Source organism: Rousettus aegyptiacus, unplaced genomic scaffold (assembly GCF_014176215.1).
Source record: "Rousettus aegyptiacus isolate mRouAeg1 unplaced genomic scaffold, mRouAeg1.p scaffold_m13_p_13, whole genome shotgun sequence".
NCBI classification, from domain to species: domain Eukaryota; kingdom Metazoa; phylum Chordata; class Mammalia; order Chiroptera; family Pteropodidae; genus Rousettus; species Rousettus aegyptiacus.
The window spans coordinates 47,208,160-47,224,711 of NW_023416288.1; the positions used below are offsets into that span (position 1 = coordinate 47,208,160).

Consider the following 16,552-nt stretch of genomic DNA (forward strand, 5'->3'; position numbering starts at 1 on the left):
TCTCCCCGAGCCGGCCCTGACTCCACGCACCCGAGGCCACCCGCCCCGCGGCCGCCATCCCAGTCAAAAGCCCGGGTGAATCTGGGGAGGCGGCTTCCGCTGCCTGGGAATCCCACCCTGGGGCCCGAATCGCTCGGGGTCACCAGCCGGGGGACCGGCTGGTGCACTGTAAGCTTGGGCTGCTGGGAGCCTGGTCCCGAGTGGCCCGGCCGTGGGGCGTGAGCGACAGGCCGTCCTGTCCGTCTGCCCACACCCGCCTCGGCATTCAGAGCACCCGGCGCCTCCTGCCTCCTGCTGCCCGTCCGGGCCCTGGGGCCGTGTGACCCCCATGGCCGGCTGCCTGTGACTCAACGGCTCCAGGCCCGACCCGTGAGCCCTCCTGAGACGGCTGATTCCACGGAGCATGACGGCCTCGTGGTTCATCCACGTCGTGGCCTGTGCCCGAATTCCCTGCCTTTTAGAGGCCGAGCACAGTCTCATCACGTGGCCGAACCGCACCTTGCAGACCCGGTCACCCCTCCCGTGGCCGCCCCCACCCCAGCTGCCGTGAACGTGGCCGGGCAGGCGCCTCGTCACAGCGATGCTCTGGTCCCTTTTGAGTTCGTGCCCAGAAGTGGGATTGTGGCCTCGCGGAGGAGGCGCGGCAGCTTTTCAAGGGTCCTCCGTGCCGTTTCCCACGGCGGCCGAGCGGCCGTGCGTGAGAACCCTAACTGCCCCACGTCCTGGCCCACGCCTGTCATTTCCCGGGGTTTTTGCCTGATAACAGTGCGACGTGGCCCCTGCTGTGGGTTTGATTTGCGTCTCCCCGGGGACGACCGGCGCCGAAGTCTTTCCGGTTGGATGTTTTCTCCGGAGAAACGCCTGTGCAGGGCCTCGGCTCGTCGGGCGGGGGCCGTGCTCGCTGGGCCGTCGTTCTCCGTGCGTGGGGCTGTGGTCCCTGGTCGGTCGCGTGGCTCCCGGCGCGGCCTCCACGGCGTCTGCGGCGCGCGAAGGCGTCTGCGCTGCGACGCCCGGCGTGGCCTTTTCCTTCTGTCCCCTTGCGCTTGGTGCCATGTCCAGGACGCTCCGGCCAAATCTCACGTCGTGGAGGTTTCCCCTCACGCCTCCTTAGGACTGATGCGATCTTCCGCGAGCAGGTCGGGGGCGGGCGGAGCGACTCGCCACCTCCCCACCACGACCTCGCCGTGCCCTCGCGGTCACGCTTCGCGGCTCACTGAGCTCGGCACCCCCACACCCCCCGAGCTGCACGGCCCGGTACGGTAGCCACCGGCCACGCCCGGCTGCCCACACTCGCCGAGGTTCGCAAACCGGCTCCTTGGTCACCCTGGCCACGTGCCGGGCACCCAGGGGCCCCTCCCCCCGTGCCTCTGTCCCCACGGCCGTCGCCCCCGCCTGGGCATCCACGATGGCCAGTGCTCTAGGACCAGGGACCGCCTGCCTCTCCCCAGACGCAGATTTGGGACGGTTCCCTCCTCCGACGTCTGACACGGGTCGTCTCTCTGCGTGGAAGAGGAAATGCAGCCCTGCCTCTCTCAGGCCTGGGCAAAGCCTCCGGACGGCGTGTGCCCGCTGTGTGAGGTCACAGGTCAGGCCACGGGGCGGCCGGCGCCGTGCTGCCCGGGAGGCTCTCGTGACCCATGGGACCAGCAGGCAGACGGCAAGACACATCAGAGCACAGCTGCCCGGAGCGACCTCGGACGTGACGCGCGAGCAGTGTCTGTCTGTCTGTCTGTCTGTCGACCGGGGACTGGCTGGGGCCACAAAGGCCGTGGCCTTCTTGGGCCTCGTGTCGGGCACACTAGCCGGCCCTTGGCGTCAGGCCCCGCGGAGGGTCCGGGTGGACGCGTGGAGACCGAGACAGGCGCCGTCCGTCCGGAAGGTGAACGGCCTGGTGTGGTCCCGGCTCCGATGAGCAGCCGCCTGCTGTGACCAGGGGCGAGCCTGCTTCCCCGGCAGCGTGGGTGGTCACCGTTCCCGCCCCGCGCGTCCTCACGGGGCAGCGGGTACTGCCCGCGTCCACGGTGGCACCTGCTGTGACGCCCGCAGCGCGTGGCTTCGGAGGCGGCAGACGGGCCCGGCCGCCCGTGACGGACGCAAGGGTGCCTGGCCCCAACTCTGGGGCCCTCGGCTGTGACAGGCAGCTCCGCGCTTGAACGCGGGTGCGGAGTCTGATTTCCCATTTCTCTAGATGAAGAGGTTCCGTGTGATCAATGCTGAAGTTCGTGGCATTTTCTGTGACTTAAACGCTTTGGAAAATGCCCTGAAACCATGCGCGGAGCCTGGGCTCCCGCCAGGCTTGCTCGTCAGTGCTGACGCGGCACTCGGAGGCGGAGGGCGGGGCCCCGCCTTCGCCCACGTGTGGCGCCTGCCCCCCCCCCCCCGCCCCCGGCCTGCTCAGGGTGCTCGGGGCAGGCAGGCGCGGTCAGCCGGGGGCCTGAGGGGGGCGGGGGCAGCGCTGGCCCCGCCTGCCGGGCGCCTGACGCAGCCGCCTGTGTGTCTGTCTGTTGCAGGCGCTAAGGAGATCGACATCGCGGCCACCCTGGAGCACCTGCGGGACCAGCGGCCAGGCATGGTGCAGACGAAGGTACGCGGGCGGCGGGGCCTCGGGCGCAGAGCTGCCGTGCGGGGTCAGGGCGCGGCCGTCACCACGGCCCCCGGGCACCCCCAGCCGCGCACTGGCGGCCCGGGTGACCCAGGCCGGACGCGGGGTGGGCACAGCGGCCCCCGGCTGAGCCGTGGGTGACAGCGTCACCCCCTCGCTGCGCCCCGACACTCGGGAGCCGTGGCGCCCACGCTGGGCCCTCAGGAAGCCACGCACTGCCCTCCACGGCCACGCTCGGCTCACGCGTCCAGGCAAAACCAACCGGTCTCCCTTGAGCAGACAAAGCTGTTCTGAGCGGAGCCGGCAGAAGCCTTGGGTCAGCGGCCACGCCGGCCCTGCCCGGCCCAGCCCTCGGCCCTGGGGCCACCATCTGTGGCCCGGACAGGGAGGGCCCCGGCCGCTGTGCGCTGGGCCCTTCCGCTCCCGGCTGATGGCCTCCGGGGCATACGGGACAGTCACGGGGACTGCAGGGGCTGACGCACGAGCCCTTCCCCTGTCAAGACACACGTTCCAGCCCTTTAAAAACATTTTTTAGTTTAAAATTACAGAATTTTATTTCAAAGTTATTTCGTACTAGCAAAAACCTCATAGAAATGATGGAAACGTTTCCAAGCGCCCGTCTCCAGCCCCCAGGCCACACCTCCCGTCACCGCTGTGCAGGGACCCGGGACAGGAAGGGACCCCACACGGCGCCGTTAACGTCCGCATCCCTCCCGCACCGGCCCCTCCCCCCCCACGGCCCGGGCCCTGGGGGAGCTCGGGTGCGCTCGGCATGGGGTCCCGGACGCTGCCGCCGGGCTGCCCCGTGAGGGGTCTGAGTCCACGCCGGGCACGACCGCCGCGTGCGTCCTCACTGCAGAGAGGGCCGGCCGCTCGGGTCGGGCTGCGCCCGGCAGGCGGCTCGCCCCAGAAGCACCTCCCGGGAGGGATGACTCATCACAGCTGCCTGTGCGTCCGGCGGTGCGAGGCCCTCGCGAGGGGGCGGGGCGCCTTCCCGGGACAGGCGGCCCGCAGGGCGTGTGCCCGTGACGGGCTGGGCTGCTGGACGGTGGCCGGGCCGGCTCAGTGGCAGAGGCGGCTGCTGTCCCCAGAGGTCCTGGGCCCCGCCTGGCGCCGCAGCCCTTCCCGGTGACCAGGGAGGAGACGCCGGCTCTGCCCTGGCCGAACCCTCAGCCCACATCCCCCACCGCCAGCTGCGGGGAGTCGCTGCAGGCGCCCCGATACCCGGCAGCGGCCTTCGCCCTCGCCGTCTGCGTCCGCGGTCCGGAGCCGGGTCCCCAGGCCCCGCCGGAAAGGTGACGCCACAGCCGTTCACACCGCACGTCACGCGCCCCCTCGCACGCTGATGTTTTAAGTGACAAAGGACAAAATGCACACAGCGAAGCGCTGCTGGCGCCCCGCGGCCCCCACTTTGGGGCGCCCCCAGCCAGCAGAGGGAGCCGCGCACGTCGCCTCCTGCTCGGTGGCCGTCCGCCCACCTCGGGCTGCGATTCAAGCGTCGTCTTCCGTGGCACAAGATTCCGCTCCTGGGTCCCCAGGTATGAAGACGACCTCAGCCCACGGACGCCGCCCTCGCGTCCCCTCGTGGCCGGAGCCCACGGCAACGTGAACGCGCCGCGAGCCGCAGAAGGTGCCCGCCGTCCGCGGGTGAGGGCGTGCAAGGGGGGGACCGAGTGACGGGGCCCCCGCCACCCAGCCCCGCCTGACTGCAAACGCCACGTTCCCGTCTGCAAAGGCCGGGTCACCGTTTTCACTCCTCGGCGAGCCGGCCATGGATGCGAAGGCGCGGAGGACGAGCCGCGGACGCCGGGGACCAGGCGGCGACACGGGGGGCCACGCGGCACACGCGTTGGGTGCTTGATTTCAGGAACGCGCCGAGATCGCAGGAAGTAGCCAGCGGGGCGGCTGAAGGTGGAGCCCCCCCCACGGCGTGTGGCTGGACGCCGGCCTCTCCGTGCGAAACGTCCTTCCTCGCTGGCCCCCCTGAGAAGTAGAAGCCAGTCAACGAGCCCGCCGTGCGGGGCGCTCCGCGGGTTGCCACACCTGCCCGTCCCTGCCCGCTCGCGGCGGCCCCCAGACCCCGGCGGTGCCCAGACGCAGGGCCCGCAGGGGCCGCGTCCGCCCACCCCACCCTCCCAGCCACGGAGCTGCTCGCTCCGGCCCCCGCGCCTCGGTCTCCCTCCGTCTCCGTCTCCCTGTCTGTCTCCGCGTCCGTCTGCCACACACCCCGGCGCACATGCGTGCGGTGCCTGCCCATCTCCCGCCCGGCCTGGGGTCAGAGGCAGGGTCAGAGCGCGGCCCGCACGGCCCCGGGCAAGGCGCAGAGAGGCCCAGCAACGGGCTGCGGCCACAGCCCCAAACCCCACCCCGGCTCTCACCCCGCGCGGTGCCTGGTCCCCGCCCCGCGGCCGGCCTCGACCCGCGATCGTGCGTCTTCCTCTTCCGCGTCCCCTGTCTGCAGACGTGGCAGCTCAGGGGCCCTGGTGCCGAGGTCGACTGCAGCCCCAAGGCGGCCCCTGCCGCGGGGTCGTCCCGCGTGCAGCCCCCGCCCGGCGTTTAACGGTCTCCTTAGAGCAAAGGCTGCGGATGCGGCGGCCTCCGCCGGCTTCTGTGTGGTCCCCGGCATTTGCTCGTGTCACCGCCGTGACGGGCGAGGAGCTGCCACCGGGCGCACGTCAGGTCAGCACGGCCACCGATGGGCCCCCTCGTCACGCGGGCAGCACAGTGTCCTTCCCGGCAAGGGTCCCTCGTCCCAGGAGGCCGGTCCTTCCAGCCGGTGCCATTGGAGCCGCCTCCCCTGGCGGGCAGAGCCGCAGTCTGCCCTCCCGTCCTGCGAAGTCAGCGTCCCGACGAGGGTTGGGGGGACGTGGGTGCCAGTCCGCCCCCTGCCCTCGGCGTGGGCCCATGCCCACCTCGTGTGTGTCCGCTTGTCCCTTGAAGACCGTTTCCTCCGGGAGGTGCCTGGCGTGTCGAAGGCATAAACGGGCACGGAGCACGTGAAATCGGGTCCCACGCAGCCTGCCCTGGGCCCTTGGCATGGCCGAGCCATCACGAAACCTCGGCGTGCACGCGGGCAGGTTGGCGATCTGGGGGCGAGGGTCCAGCAGGGCTGTGCACGCGGGGCGAGCCTCGAGGACGTGGCCCGGCGAGCAGCGTCCTTTGTCCTGAACGAGGCTGGGTCCAGGTCCCTGACTCCGCTGCCTTCGCGCACGTTGTTTCCTGTGTGTCCGTCACGCGCTGGGCACGGAGAGCGGGAACCGGCCACGTGGGGTGCGGAGCCGCCACTGCTTAGGACGAACCTGCAAGCACGAGCCGCCCGCAGGCGCCCCGCAGTCTAAGCCCCCGACGCGGGGACGGACAGCACGACGCGCCACTCTCCGCGGGTCCCCAGCACTCGGAACGGGCCAGGGGCCCCCCAGAGCCTCAGCGCAGCAGCCGGGGCGGGCGCGTGGGGGTGGCCCCGCCACCGCCGACAGAGGCCGCCTTGCTCTCCGGGCGCCGTCCACTCGCGGGGTGGGCAGGGCTGACGTCGTTCCCGCCCGACGGTCTGGGCGGCTTCCCCGTGGGCCTGCGCCCGCGTGTCCGCGAGCACATGGCTGCACGCAGCTCTGGGGGCGGCGTGGGGCGTGGGCAGGACACGCTGCCTTCCACACTCCTGAGGACAGGGAGCCCCACGTGGCCGTCACCGTGGCCCTGGGCGGCATCGCAGGCAGCGGGCGGGCGCGTGGGGTCCGCCGGCCGTCTGGGGTCGCGGGCATCGGTGTGCGCACACTCCACGGCGGCCGCCCGTCCCCTACGGGGCGGGGGGGAGGGGACGCCCCGCTCACGGCTGCCCCTCTCGTCCCCAGGAGCAGTTCGAGTTCGCGCTGACGGCGGTGGCCGAGGAGGTGAACGCCATCCTGCAGGCCCTGCCCCAGTGAGGCCAGCGGCCGAGGACGCTGCGGGGCCACCCTCGCTGGGGGTCCGTGGACACCCCGACCCCGGGCTCCTCCCCTTCACGTTCCAGAAGACGAAGACGCCTGTCCCCGCGGGCCGGCTCCTCGCAGGGGGGGCTGCCCTGCTGCAGCTTCGGGAAGTGGCCCTCAGCACAGTGACCCCGCTCGTCCCTACTCGGGCTGCCCCCCCCAGCACGGTGGGGAGCTTGTCTCCACCCCCCGCCCCAGGAGACGGCCCCTCGGCAGGCTGCCGGGGAGCCCCAGCCCCACGCTGGTTTCTTAACGGTAAAAACGGATCCACGCGGTGCAGGAGGAGGCGAGGGCGTGACCAGAACCGGGGGAGCCCCGGGCGTGGCACACGCTCCCGTCGGGCCCCCCGGCCCTCTCGGGGACGTCTGGGCCCACCCAGAGGCAGCACGGGTTCCGTCACGCCGTTGCTGGGTGCAGGGGTGCAGGGAGGCCCCGTCCTTTGTCTGCTGAGGCTGCAGCAGCCGGCGGGGACGCGGGCGCAGCGAGGGCCCCCCAGGGCGTCAGGCGCCGCACGGACACACGGCGGCCAGAGGACGCCGGCTTTGCCAGAGCGACACCTGAGCGCCAGGTGTGCCCCCCCCAGAAACAGTCCCCTGCACCCCACTCAGAGGGGCCCCCCCAGGGCCGCTCCCTGTGCCGGGGGCTGAGGGCGTCTCCGTACCTCCCCGTCCCGCCGTGCTGCACCCCATCCTCTCCATCGGAAGCACCTGCCGCATCTCAGAACCCGTAGCGCAGGGGACGCGGCCGGCTGGTCAGGGGGGACAGCGAGAGGCCGTTCGCTCGGCCACGTCTGCTTCCCCGTCGCTAGGGCTTCCCGAAGTCGTCTCTCTCTCCGCAGCCTAAACAAGTGGTAGAAACAAATTTACCCGCGTGTAGGAAGCACGTGCCTACGTGTGACTTCTCGCTGCTTACGTTTCCAGAGAAATCCTCCAGCGTGAGATACGTAATATACTTAATTGTGCTGATTAAACTTCTGATTCCACATTCGCCTGCTCTTTACTTGGGGACGAGTGCGAACTTTATCCTGCCGGTCCCCCGGTCTCCTGGGGTGTGGGCCGGCGGGGGGGAGCAGCGCGAGCACCTCGGTCTGCGCGTGTGGGTGATGAGGGCGACCGCGGCCCCCCCACACCCCCTGGTCACATACGAGAACGCCACGCGGGACATTCCGGACCCTGACCGGGCCTGGGCGCGAGGCGGTCGCCCAGCAGGGTCGGCCCGTCACCCAGACGGTTTCTGAGCAGCACCGGCTGAGACGCCAAATGTCGGTGTGCTGTCCGCCTCGGACCCCGACACGGCCACGGGGCTCGTCGGTCCCCGGCCCGACCAACCCGAGTGGCAGAGCGCCCCCCGCGAGCACGGGTCCCCATGGTGGAGCTCTTGGGGGGGAGACGTGCGTCCGTTTGCCTGCAGCGATGGGGTGCTAAGAAGCCCCCCACCACGAGTGTGGGGATGCTGGTCACAGAGCCACGCCAGGGGAGGGCGGGATGGGGGGCTCGGGGGCCGGGTCCAGGCAGGTCCACTCGGCGGCCACACGCGGCCCCAGCAGTGCGTGCTGGGCCGTGTGTGACGGCCGGTCTGGGGAAGCAGACGGGGACGCGGGAGTGACGGACGGTCCCTTACGTCAAGGCCGCGACCCCCTGAGGGCACGTGTCCCGTGCAGGGTCAGAACCCCGTCACCTCCCCAGGCCGGCCGCCTCAGCCACAGAAGTCTCGGCCCGCGCCCGGCCCAGGCCCTCCCCCGACGTGACGGGCTCCGGCAACGCCCCCGGCAGCCCGTCCCGCACACGCACACGCACACGCGCACGCCCCGCACACGCGCCCACTGGGCGGGCGGCGGCGGCAGGCACGTCCATCGGAGCCTCGGGGGCCTAGCCCGTTGCTCCCTGTGCGAGCAGGCCCCGGCTGCACCCCCGGGGTCGGCCCCAGGCCCCGCCCCTGGGGGCGCTCACTGCACTCCGTCTGGGAGGGACGGCCCGCATGGACACAGGTTTGTTGAGCTTGGAGGTGGCACTTGGCCGACGCTTTGCCTCTCGCGGGTCACAGTCGGCAAGGCTGAGTGGACAGCGCCCGGCGGGGGCCCTGAAATCCAAGCCACACGCGGCTCACTCCAGAACCCACCTGGGCAGGGCCGGGGTCCTGGCAGCACAGCCCGAGGCACCCGCGTCCCGCCTGACGCCTGCAGGGCGGGCCTGGCGCTCACGGGACAGCCCCTCCCAACCATGCTGCGCGGCTCGCCCACGTGGGTGCTGGCGGCGGCCTCGCCCGTGGCCCCTGCTGCCCCCCACCCCCCAGCACTGAGGCCACCGGGCAATGGCACCGAGGTAACACGGCCGTGTGACCCGTCACAGCCCCGGGAAGGAGCACAGATCCCTCCGGCCACAACCTGCGGAAGACGCAGTAAATAGAGGCCCGAAGACCCCTCAGCACTGCGGAGGGGGGCGGGGGCCGGGCACAGGCGGGAGGGTGGGGTCCTCGGGCGGGGCGGCCGGAGACCAGGCCTCCTGGCTCCGCCTCGGGCCCAGAGGAAAGTGCCTAAGACAGAAGACTCAGAAGATGCCGTTTGCATTCCATTTTGTCTCCGATCACACACACAAGAAAGAATGCCCCAAAGGGTCCCAGGGTTCGGCGAAAATCCTACGAGCTTTTCCAGAACAAATAACAGGCGCTGACCTCTGGCCGTCTTTTTGCATAAGAATTGAGAGCAGCCAGCCAAGCCTCCCCGGCCAGCGACAAGCGGCCTCACAGATGCCGCTTCTGATTTAAGGCTGTGATTTTTTTCCCTTAAGAAGCCAGAAGAAAGTGCGGCTGGGACTCATCTGCATCACAGACGGCCTCGAAGTGCCATCCATAATTCATGACGCGTCCCGCAGCGGAGCCGCGGCCGCTCAGCCAATCCCGGCCGCCCCGACGCGGGCGGGCGAAGGGGACCGAGTGTTCCTAAGTCCCCGCGGGACGGGCTTTCGCGACCGTCACGTGGGCTCGGGATGGAGGAGGCCGATCGGAGCCCCGTAAAATGCTGGCGAGAGTCGGGACGAGACCCAGGTTCCCCAGAGCAGCCACACGGTGCTCGGTTCTGAATTTAAAACCACGGCGCCTCTCAGGGCCCGTGTTCTGTGTGAGAATAATGGGACGTGTGACCGAGGCTGCCGGAGGCTGCACCAGGAGCAGGGGCCCCGCTGGGGCTGGGCCTGGGGGCGCGGGGGGGGGGGGGCTGCTGCAGGAAAAGCCCGCTTTAACACCCCACCCACTCCTCGCCCCGGCCACGGGGCACACGGCGCCGCACGCCTGGGGGCAGGACCCGCCGGCCACAGCCACGGGCGTCTGTAAGCGGAGAGGGCGCGGGTCTCGCCCCGAAACAGCGCGGTCGTGTGTCTTAGGGAGCCGCGGCCACTGCCGTGACTGCCAGGTCCCCGGGCTCCCCGCAAGGACTCACAGCTACGTGGGCACCGGCAGGCACCCCAGTTCCCAGCGGGCAAAGGGGACGTGCTGGGCAGCCGCCACTGAGGGCCCAGCTCACCTCCAGCATGGCACGACAATCACTGACCCCCGACCCCGGCCCTGACGCCGACCCCCGACCCCAGCCCTGACGACGACCCCCGACCCCGGCCCCCGACCCCGGCCCTGACGCCAACCCCCAACCCCGGCCCCTGCCCTGACGCCAACCCCCAACCCCGGCCCCTGGCCCTGGACCCCCGGCTCCCTTGGTGCCACAGCCGAACTTGGCCTCTGAAGGTGCGGGCCACACACCGAGGCCACCGCCTGCCCGTCCCCGGGCAGCCTGGGTGACCGGGGCCCGTGCACCAGAGCACCTGCCATGTGCACCCACGTGAAGCTGCCGCCAGCACCCGGACCCGCTGCCCAGGTGGGCGGGCTGCCCTCTCCGCACTGGGCGGGGGGCGGACTGCGGAACCTTCCGGAAAGTGGATCTCGTGGCGCCCTGCCTACTCGGGCCCACGCTGTTGGTTCCACCCAGCTGTGCCCCGGGCGCTCCGTGCTCAACTGTCACAGCGGCGCCACGACGGGTGCTCAGAGGACCGGCCGGACTCAGAGCTGAGCGCGTGACGATGAGGTCCGAGCACACAGACGCGACGGCTCGTCAGGACGGGAGGCGCCTCCGGGTGCCGAGGCCGCCGCCTGCCCGGCCGCCCCCGCAGGGGTGCTGCAGCTCTCCGTGAGCGCGCATCGCACCCCTGGGGACACGAGCCACTGTCCCCTGCGGTCGGGGAGCTCACCTCCCACCAGGAAGTCCTAGTGATGGTCACCGGGTGGCAGAGGCTGACATAAGGTTCTAGATGGGTGCCGGGGTTGTCAGAGGGCCTGGAGCCCCTGGCACAGGATGGAGGGACGAGCGAGCACCTCGATGGCCCCCGCGGGCCCAGCCGTACTCGGGGGTGCCGGGCACCCCACACTCCCCGCCGCGGGAGGGGCAGACACCTCGCCACGGGCTCCTCGCAGGGGCCGCGGCGCCGAAGGAAGTGACCTCGCTGAACCCGCCCACCGGGCGGTGCCGGAGCCCTGTCTCCCATCAGGGGCACGGGGCAGAGTCACCCGGAACGACCGGGCTGCTCCCCGGCGCTGCTTTCCTCCCCCAGCTCAGAGCCCACACTGTCCCCACGTCAGGACAGGAGATGCCGGGAAATCTCTCCGGACAGGGCACCGAGGTCCCCAGCGGCACAGGGGACAGGTGGACCTCTAGTCCCCTGCAGGAGGGAAGCTAAGAAAATGATCCCCCCCCCACCCTGGGCTCAGCAGGGGCCGGAGACCGGGAGAGGTCAGGACCTGCCCTCTGCCCCTCCCCTGCCACCTAGGGGCCCCCGGGCGGAGCCTGCGAGGGGAGCCTCTCGCTCTGAGAGGGGCGCCCAGCTCTCCCTGCAGGGAGAACCTGGCTCCAGACGAACCCGGCCGGCAGGGCGCAAGGGCGAGCCTCCGGTCCCTGCCTCGAGGGCGGGGTGCCCGGCACCCTCGTCCCTCGCCTCTCGCTGCTGAAGTTCGAGCCCTCGGGAGAACTTCCTGCCCCCAGGTGAAGCCACCCTCCTGCAATCACAGCACCTCCCAATCCAAACAACATGCTCTTTACGTTGACGAAGGGGCCGCAGGTCAGACGCGTCGAGCCCCATCTGAAGGACGCCGGGCTTCCCCGGCCCGCGGGGCGCAGCGGTGCCACCTCGGGCTCGGAGCCACTGGTTTGTTTTGGTTTAGAGATTTTGTTTTGAAAGGAAGGGGCCACGGCAGGCACCTCGGTTTCTGTCTCCTGCCGCGTGACTAACAGGGAATGGAGGAGGAGGACGGCCAGTGACCGTCCCCACGGGGGCCGGGCGCGGAGCCTGCAGGGCCGACCTCTGCTCCCTCCCCCTCTATGTTCCTTCCTCTCCAGACTTTTCCCTCGGCCTCGGCAACAAGTTGTCGGAAGCAAAGGACAGTGGGGGACTTGAGAGGTCGTGCTCGGTCGCGGCCGGGCGTCCTCAGGAGTGAGAGACGCCCCGCGCCTGGCAGAGAGGCGGCCGAGCCCGCACCGGTTGCCAGCACCCGAGGCCGCACCCCGGCAAAGGACCAGTCGAAAAAGGCCGCGGAGGGAGACGGCGCGCACCCCCACCCAGGGCTCCCAAGGACTACCGAGGCGCTCCGTGAGGCGCGGAGGCGGCCTGACCGTGACCGGCTCCCACAGGGGCCAGGACTCGTGCCGTTCCCGCTTTCGGGGGCCCCGGGGCAGGGCTCCGGGTGCGAGAAGTATTTTAGTTGGAAGGGGCTAACGATGTTAACAACAGGTTTCATGTTTCTCTGTTAGCCCAGGAAACCACGAATTGCCATTTGTCAGATGTTATTTGAGTAAAAGATGTAAAAATGTCCTTGGCATGTGAGTGTAGAGAAAAAAAATTCTGAAATTCTGGTGGAGCCTAATTTTATCATTTAAAACTGTGTTCTTGTGAATCCTTTGATGTGCTATTTATAAGGTCATGAGACTAGCTGGTAAACGTTAAGCAAGAAAGACCCCCCCCCCCGCCCCGTCTCCAGCAAAACTAATTACCATCCTGCCAGGGCGCAGTGGGACGGCTCGGCCCCCGACCCGCCAGCTCCTTTCAGCCTTAGCTTGAACATAATCACAGTGACTAATGTAGTGTGTAAGCATGTGCGCGTACGAGTGTGTTGTGCATGCGCACACGGGTGCACAGGTATGTGTGTGCCTGTGTACGTGTGCCCGTGTACAGGTGTGCATGCCTTGTGTGCACACGTGTAAGCGTGTGTGCATCTGTGAATGCAGTGTATGCGTGCCGTGTGAGTGCGTCTGTGTGCAGGGGCATGCGCCTTGTGTGGACGGGTACACGTGTGCACGTGTGTGTATGCACCGTGTATTGCGCCTTGTGTGTGCGTGTGTGCATGTTTGCGTGCGTGCACACGTGCCTTTGCATGTGCCTCGCGTGTGCGCACATGCATGTGTGTGAATGCACCGTGTATTGCGCCTTGTGTGTGCGTGTGTGCATGTTTGCGTGCGTGCACACGTGCCTTTGCATGTGCCTCGCGTGTGCGCACGGGCGCCTTGCGCGTGTGTGTGCGTGTGTGCGCGCAGGCGTATGTGGGCTTGGTGGCGGTGGGTGGCCTGCCCAGGCCCGTTTCCCTTTGTGGCGGCGCCCTCCTGTGGCCACGGGGAAGATCGCACCACCGCACGCCGTCCCGCCTGGCTCACCTTCCCGGCCGCCCGTTGGTCATGGTCCCACGTGATGAGCGGCCTTGGAGAACGTCCCACTCAGCTCCAGAGCGATGTAGAAACTTCTTGGGAAATGCTTGATTTGGGGCTTTAAGAGTCGGGATGCTGACGTATTAGGCTACAGAAGCCACGTTCTGGCCGCTGTCTGAGAGCCAGGACGGTGCGGGCACCCTGGGGCGGCCGCGGCAAACAGCTGCACCGTGGGGCTCACGACACACGGGCTCGTCCTGCTGCCGCCCAGAGTCCAGAGGACAGGCCGAGCGGCCACAGGGCCCAGGGACGACCCTTCCTGCGTCTTCCAGCTCCTGGGGGCCCGTGTCCCTGGCCTGTGGCCGTGTTACCAGCCTCCCACCTCCCTCTGCCCCCCACTCAGTACACCTGCCGCTGGACCAGGGCCGCCGCAGTCCAGGCGGGTCTCACCTCGAGACGACGTCAGCAGAGACCCGATGTGCACACAGGTCACTCTCACGGGTTTGGGTGAGGACGTGGCTGAGCCTCTCTGGGGCCACCGCCCACTCGCACAGGTGGGGTCTGGAGACGGGGCCAGGTAGCAGAGGCGGCCGGCTGTGGCAGATGGGGCAGGAGAACGAGATGGAAAGCTCTGGGCTCCCCGCACACCACTGTGACCTGACCTTGTCCCTCCGACGACTCTGCTCTGGGGTCCACGCTGCTGCCGAACAGTCCGTCCTGCTCGCGGACAAGGACGGCCCAACGCTGGCCGCTGCTTGCTGACGGGCGGGTGGCGACCGGGCGCTGGGCGAGGCCAGGCAGAGAGGCCGCGAGGCACCTGTCAACCGCGGTCCTGGGCTCGGCCCAGGTCACCCTCGGCCGCACGGACCTGGGGCTGCCGGCTGTGGGGGGACAGGCGGGCGGGGGCTGCCCTCACTGACGGCTTCGCCTGGCGGCCTCTCCCGCCCCGAGCGGGACTGAAGGCCTGGGGCCCGCGCGTGGCGCACGACGGGCTCTTCCTGGGACTGGAGACCCCAGGGCAGCCGCAGGACGAGGACAAACCGGGGCCGCTGCCGGGCCGAGCGCCAGGGCGGGCGGGCGGGCGCCGGGCCCTCGCGGGGATAAGGGACACGGACCAAAGCCGGCGGGGAGGCGGGGAGGCAGAGGGACCCCGCGGAGCGCGAGGACAGAGGGAGAGGCGCCGAGGCCGCGGCAAAGACGCGTTTCGAGCCCCTGAGAGGAAATTCAGGGGCTGCGGTAAAAAATGCGACTTCCGACGATGTGAGCAGAAGGCAGAATGCGGGTGCTCGAATTAAACTCGACGGACAAGCACTTATCCGGCAAACGAGGACACTCTGTAAAACTCTGAAAAGAGCACATCGCACGTTAAAACCAGAAACCGGAGCTCTCAGCGTGACACAGGACATTACCACGACGTGGGCTGTGGGGGCCGTGCCGCGGGGCCCAGGCCTGACCTCTGACCTCACCGAAGACGAGGGACGGGTGGGGAGCCTGCTGCGGACAAGCGTCCCCAGGAGCAGTGGCCCCAGTGGCTACGACGGGCACTTGGCGCTGGGCGGGTCCGTCTGGCCCAGCCGGAGCTGTCGCCAGGCGGTGCTCACGGCGGACAGGCGGCGGGGTGCCCAGACGCGGCCTCGGGGCGGGGCGCGCGCTCCTTGTCTGGGTCCCGGCGTCCGGCGGCGACCCCGCACGGCTCATGCAGCTAGAAACGAGACACCGCGAGCGCCAGACGGGTCCTCCTCCTCCAACGCGGCCGTCACCCGCGGCTGGACCCCGAGCTCCCACGCGGCCCGCTGCCGGGGGCGCCTGTCACCGCCCAAGCCAGAGGGCCTGTGAGGCTCCGCCTCCTCACAGCCGACGCCCGTCACCGAGGGCCGAAGGGTCACCTCGGGGACCAGCGGCACACTGCGGGGCCGGCCGCCGTGGGGCCCGGGGCGGCGTGGACGGCTGGCGTCACCTCCCGGCTGCGTGCGGGCGGCGCCGTGGCCAAAACGGTGGCTGGAATTGGACGCAATGCCACGTTCTTGGAACGCGGAGGGCTGGGGACCACAGAAAAGCCACCGCTAGCCAGAGACAGCCCGTCTGGACCGTGGGCCTTCGACAAGCCACCGTGAGACAACCGAGTGTGGGACCGTTCCATGGTCAAACATGACACGGCACAAGTTCCGATGCTGCACTAAGCTCTGTCCACGCGTGCTCAGTCTGTCCGTGTGTAGACTGACCCAGGACTGACTGACAGACCCTGCAGGCGGACGTGGGGCCGGGCGCCTCGTCTCAGGCCCCCGGCCAGGGGCCAAGGGAGGCACAGCCACAGCGAGGGGCCCAACAGCGCCGCTGCCCTGCCCACCCCAGGGGAGGACGTCGCGGGGCAGCCGCCCGGCTCCACACCGCCCGGCCGGGCTGGACCTGGGGACCCGCACCCCTGAGCTGGACCTGGGGACCCGCACCCAGGACACCCAGGGGCCTGGGCGGCCTGCTGTGCAAGGGCAGCGACGGCCCCGGGCTCAGGGGAGCAGGACAGAGCCGTGACTGGGGGCCGCCCCCGAGCCCGGGGATCGGGGAGCCCGCACACAGCCCCGGGCACAGACCGGCCCTGTGCCGAGACCCGGGTGTTGAGGGGAGAGCGGACACAGTGCCACAGGGCCCTCGGCGCAGGGGCAGAGGGTGCTGCCCCTGGGGACGGGCTGCGTTTTGGAGATGTGAGCCCTGGACGGAGGCTGTCACCCTGCCCCAGCCTTGCCTGCTACGCCCGCCCAGACCAGGCCTTCTGCAAGCCCAGCCCCCCGCCCAGGCCGGCGGGCAGACCGCTCCACTGGGCATCCGAGTCACTTTCTCAGGGGCAGGAGCCCACGCCATCCCGGGCCTCCCCGGGTCACTGCGTAATGGTCAGTTGGTCAGAGAAACAACCATTTTCATGCCATAGAAACCGAATGGCTCGTTCACCAAGAAGCAATGCTGCTGCTCGAGTAGAAACCCAGAGCCCCAGGGACGAGGCCACGGCGCGTAGGCTGCGGACAGCCCGCGAGGAGCCCCGTCCGCGGCCCCGTGCGGGTCAGCGGTGCTCGGCCCGCGCCCAGTGGAGCGGCTGCAGCACCGGCGGCTTTGCAGATCAAGTCACGGACCCACCAGGCCCGCTGTCCGCGCTGACCGTCAGGGGACCGCGACCTTGCCGGGGGCTGCTGGGCCCGAGCGTGGGAGGCCCTCGCACGGCTGGGCGAGACGTGTGGCACTGCACCCCGAACCCCTCTGGCCGACAGCCGGGAACGCCCAGCGCCTGGGGATTTTCTGACACATACGACCGGCGTTTAGATC

At 69.8% G+C, this 16,552-nt stretch overlaps 2 protein-coding genes across 3 annotated transcripts in view; one reads left to right on the forward strand and one right to left on the reverse strand.

The window, feature by feature from the left end:
- The window catches only part of PTPRN2 (protein tyrosine phosphatase receptor type N2), a 319,743-nt gene extending 312,192 nt beyond the window's left edge, over nucleotides 1-7,551 (forward strand). Inside the window, exons 22-23 of the mRNA XM_036230218.1 lie at nucleotides 2,511-2,584; nucleotides 6,451-7,551. Of these exons, the coding sequence (XP_036086111.1) occupies nucleotides 2,511-2,584; nucleotides 6,451-6,522 (146 nt within the window). The 3' untranslated portion in view covers nucleotides 6,523-7,551. The remainder of the gene's footprint in view (nucleotides 1-2,510; nucleotides 2,585-6,450) is intronic.
- LOC107518874 lies at nucleotides 3,130-6,455 on the reverse strand. 2 transcript variants are annotated; one of them, XM_036230589.1, is made up of 3 exons: nucleotides 5,515-6,455; nucleotides 4,981-5,399; nucleotides 3,130-4,585 (listed from the first exon to the last, which is right to left on the reverse strand). In XM_036230589.1, exons 2-3 carry the CDS (start codon nucleotides 5,226-5,228, stop codon nucleotides 3,772-3,774), a joined length of 1,062 nt encoding a protein of 353 aa, XP_036086482.1. In that variant the 5' UTR covers nucleotides 5,229-5,399; nucleotides 5,515-6,455; the 3' UTR covers nucleotides 3,130-3,771. The 2 variants fall into 2 exon arrangements, with proteins under 2 accessions (XP_036086482.1, XP_036086481.1); XM_036230588.1 differs by having other exon boundaries at nucleotides 4,981-5,432.
- Nucleotides 7,552-16,552: the final 9,001 nt, after the last annotated feature.

Coding starts and splice junctions, on each gene's coding strand:
- LOC107518874 (XM_036230589.1), bottom strand. CDS start 5,228: ATGCCGGGGACCACACAGAAGCCGGCGGAGGCCGCCGCATCCGCAGCC. Junction 4,586..4,980: donor GGGACCAGGCACCGCGCGGG/GTGAGAGCCGGG, acceptor TCTACTTCTCAG/GGGGGCCAGCGAGGAAGGAC.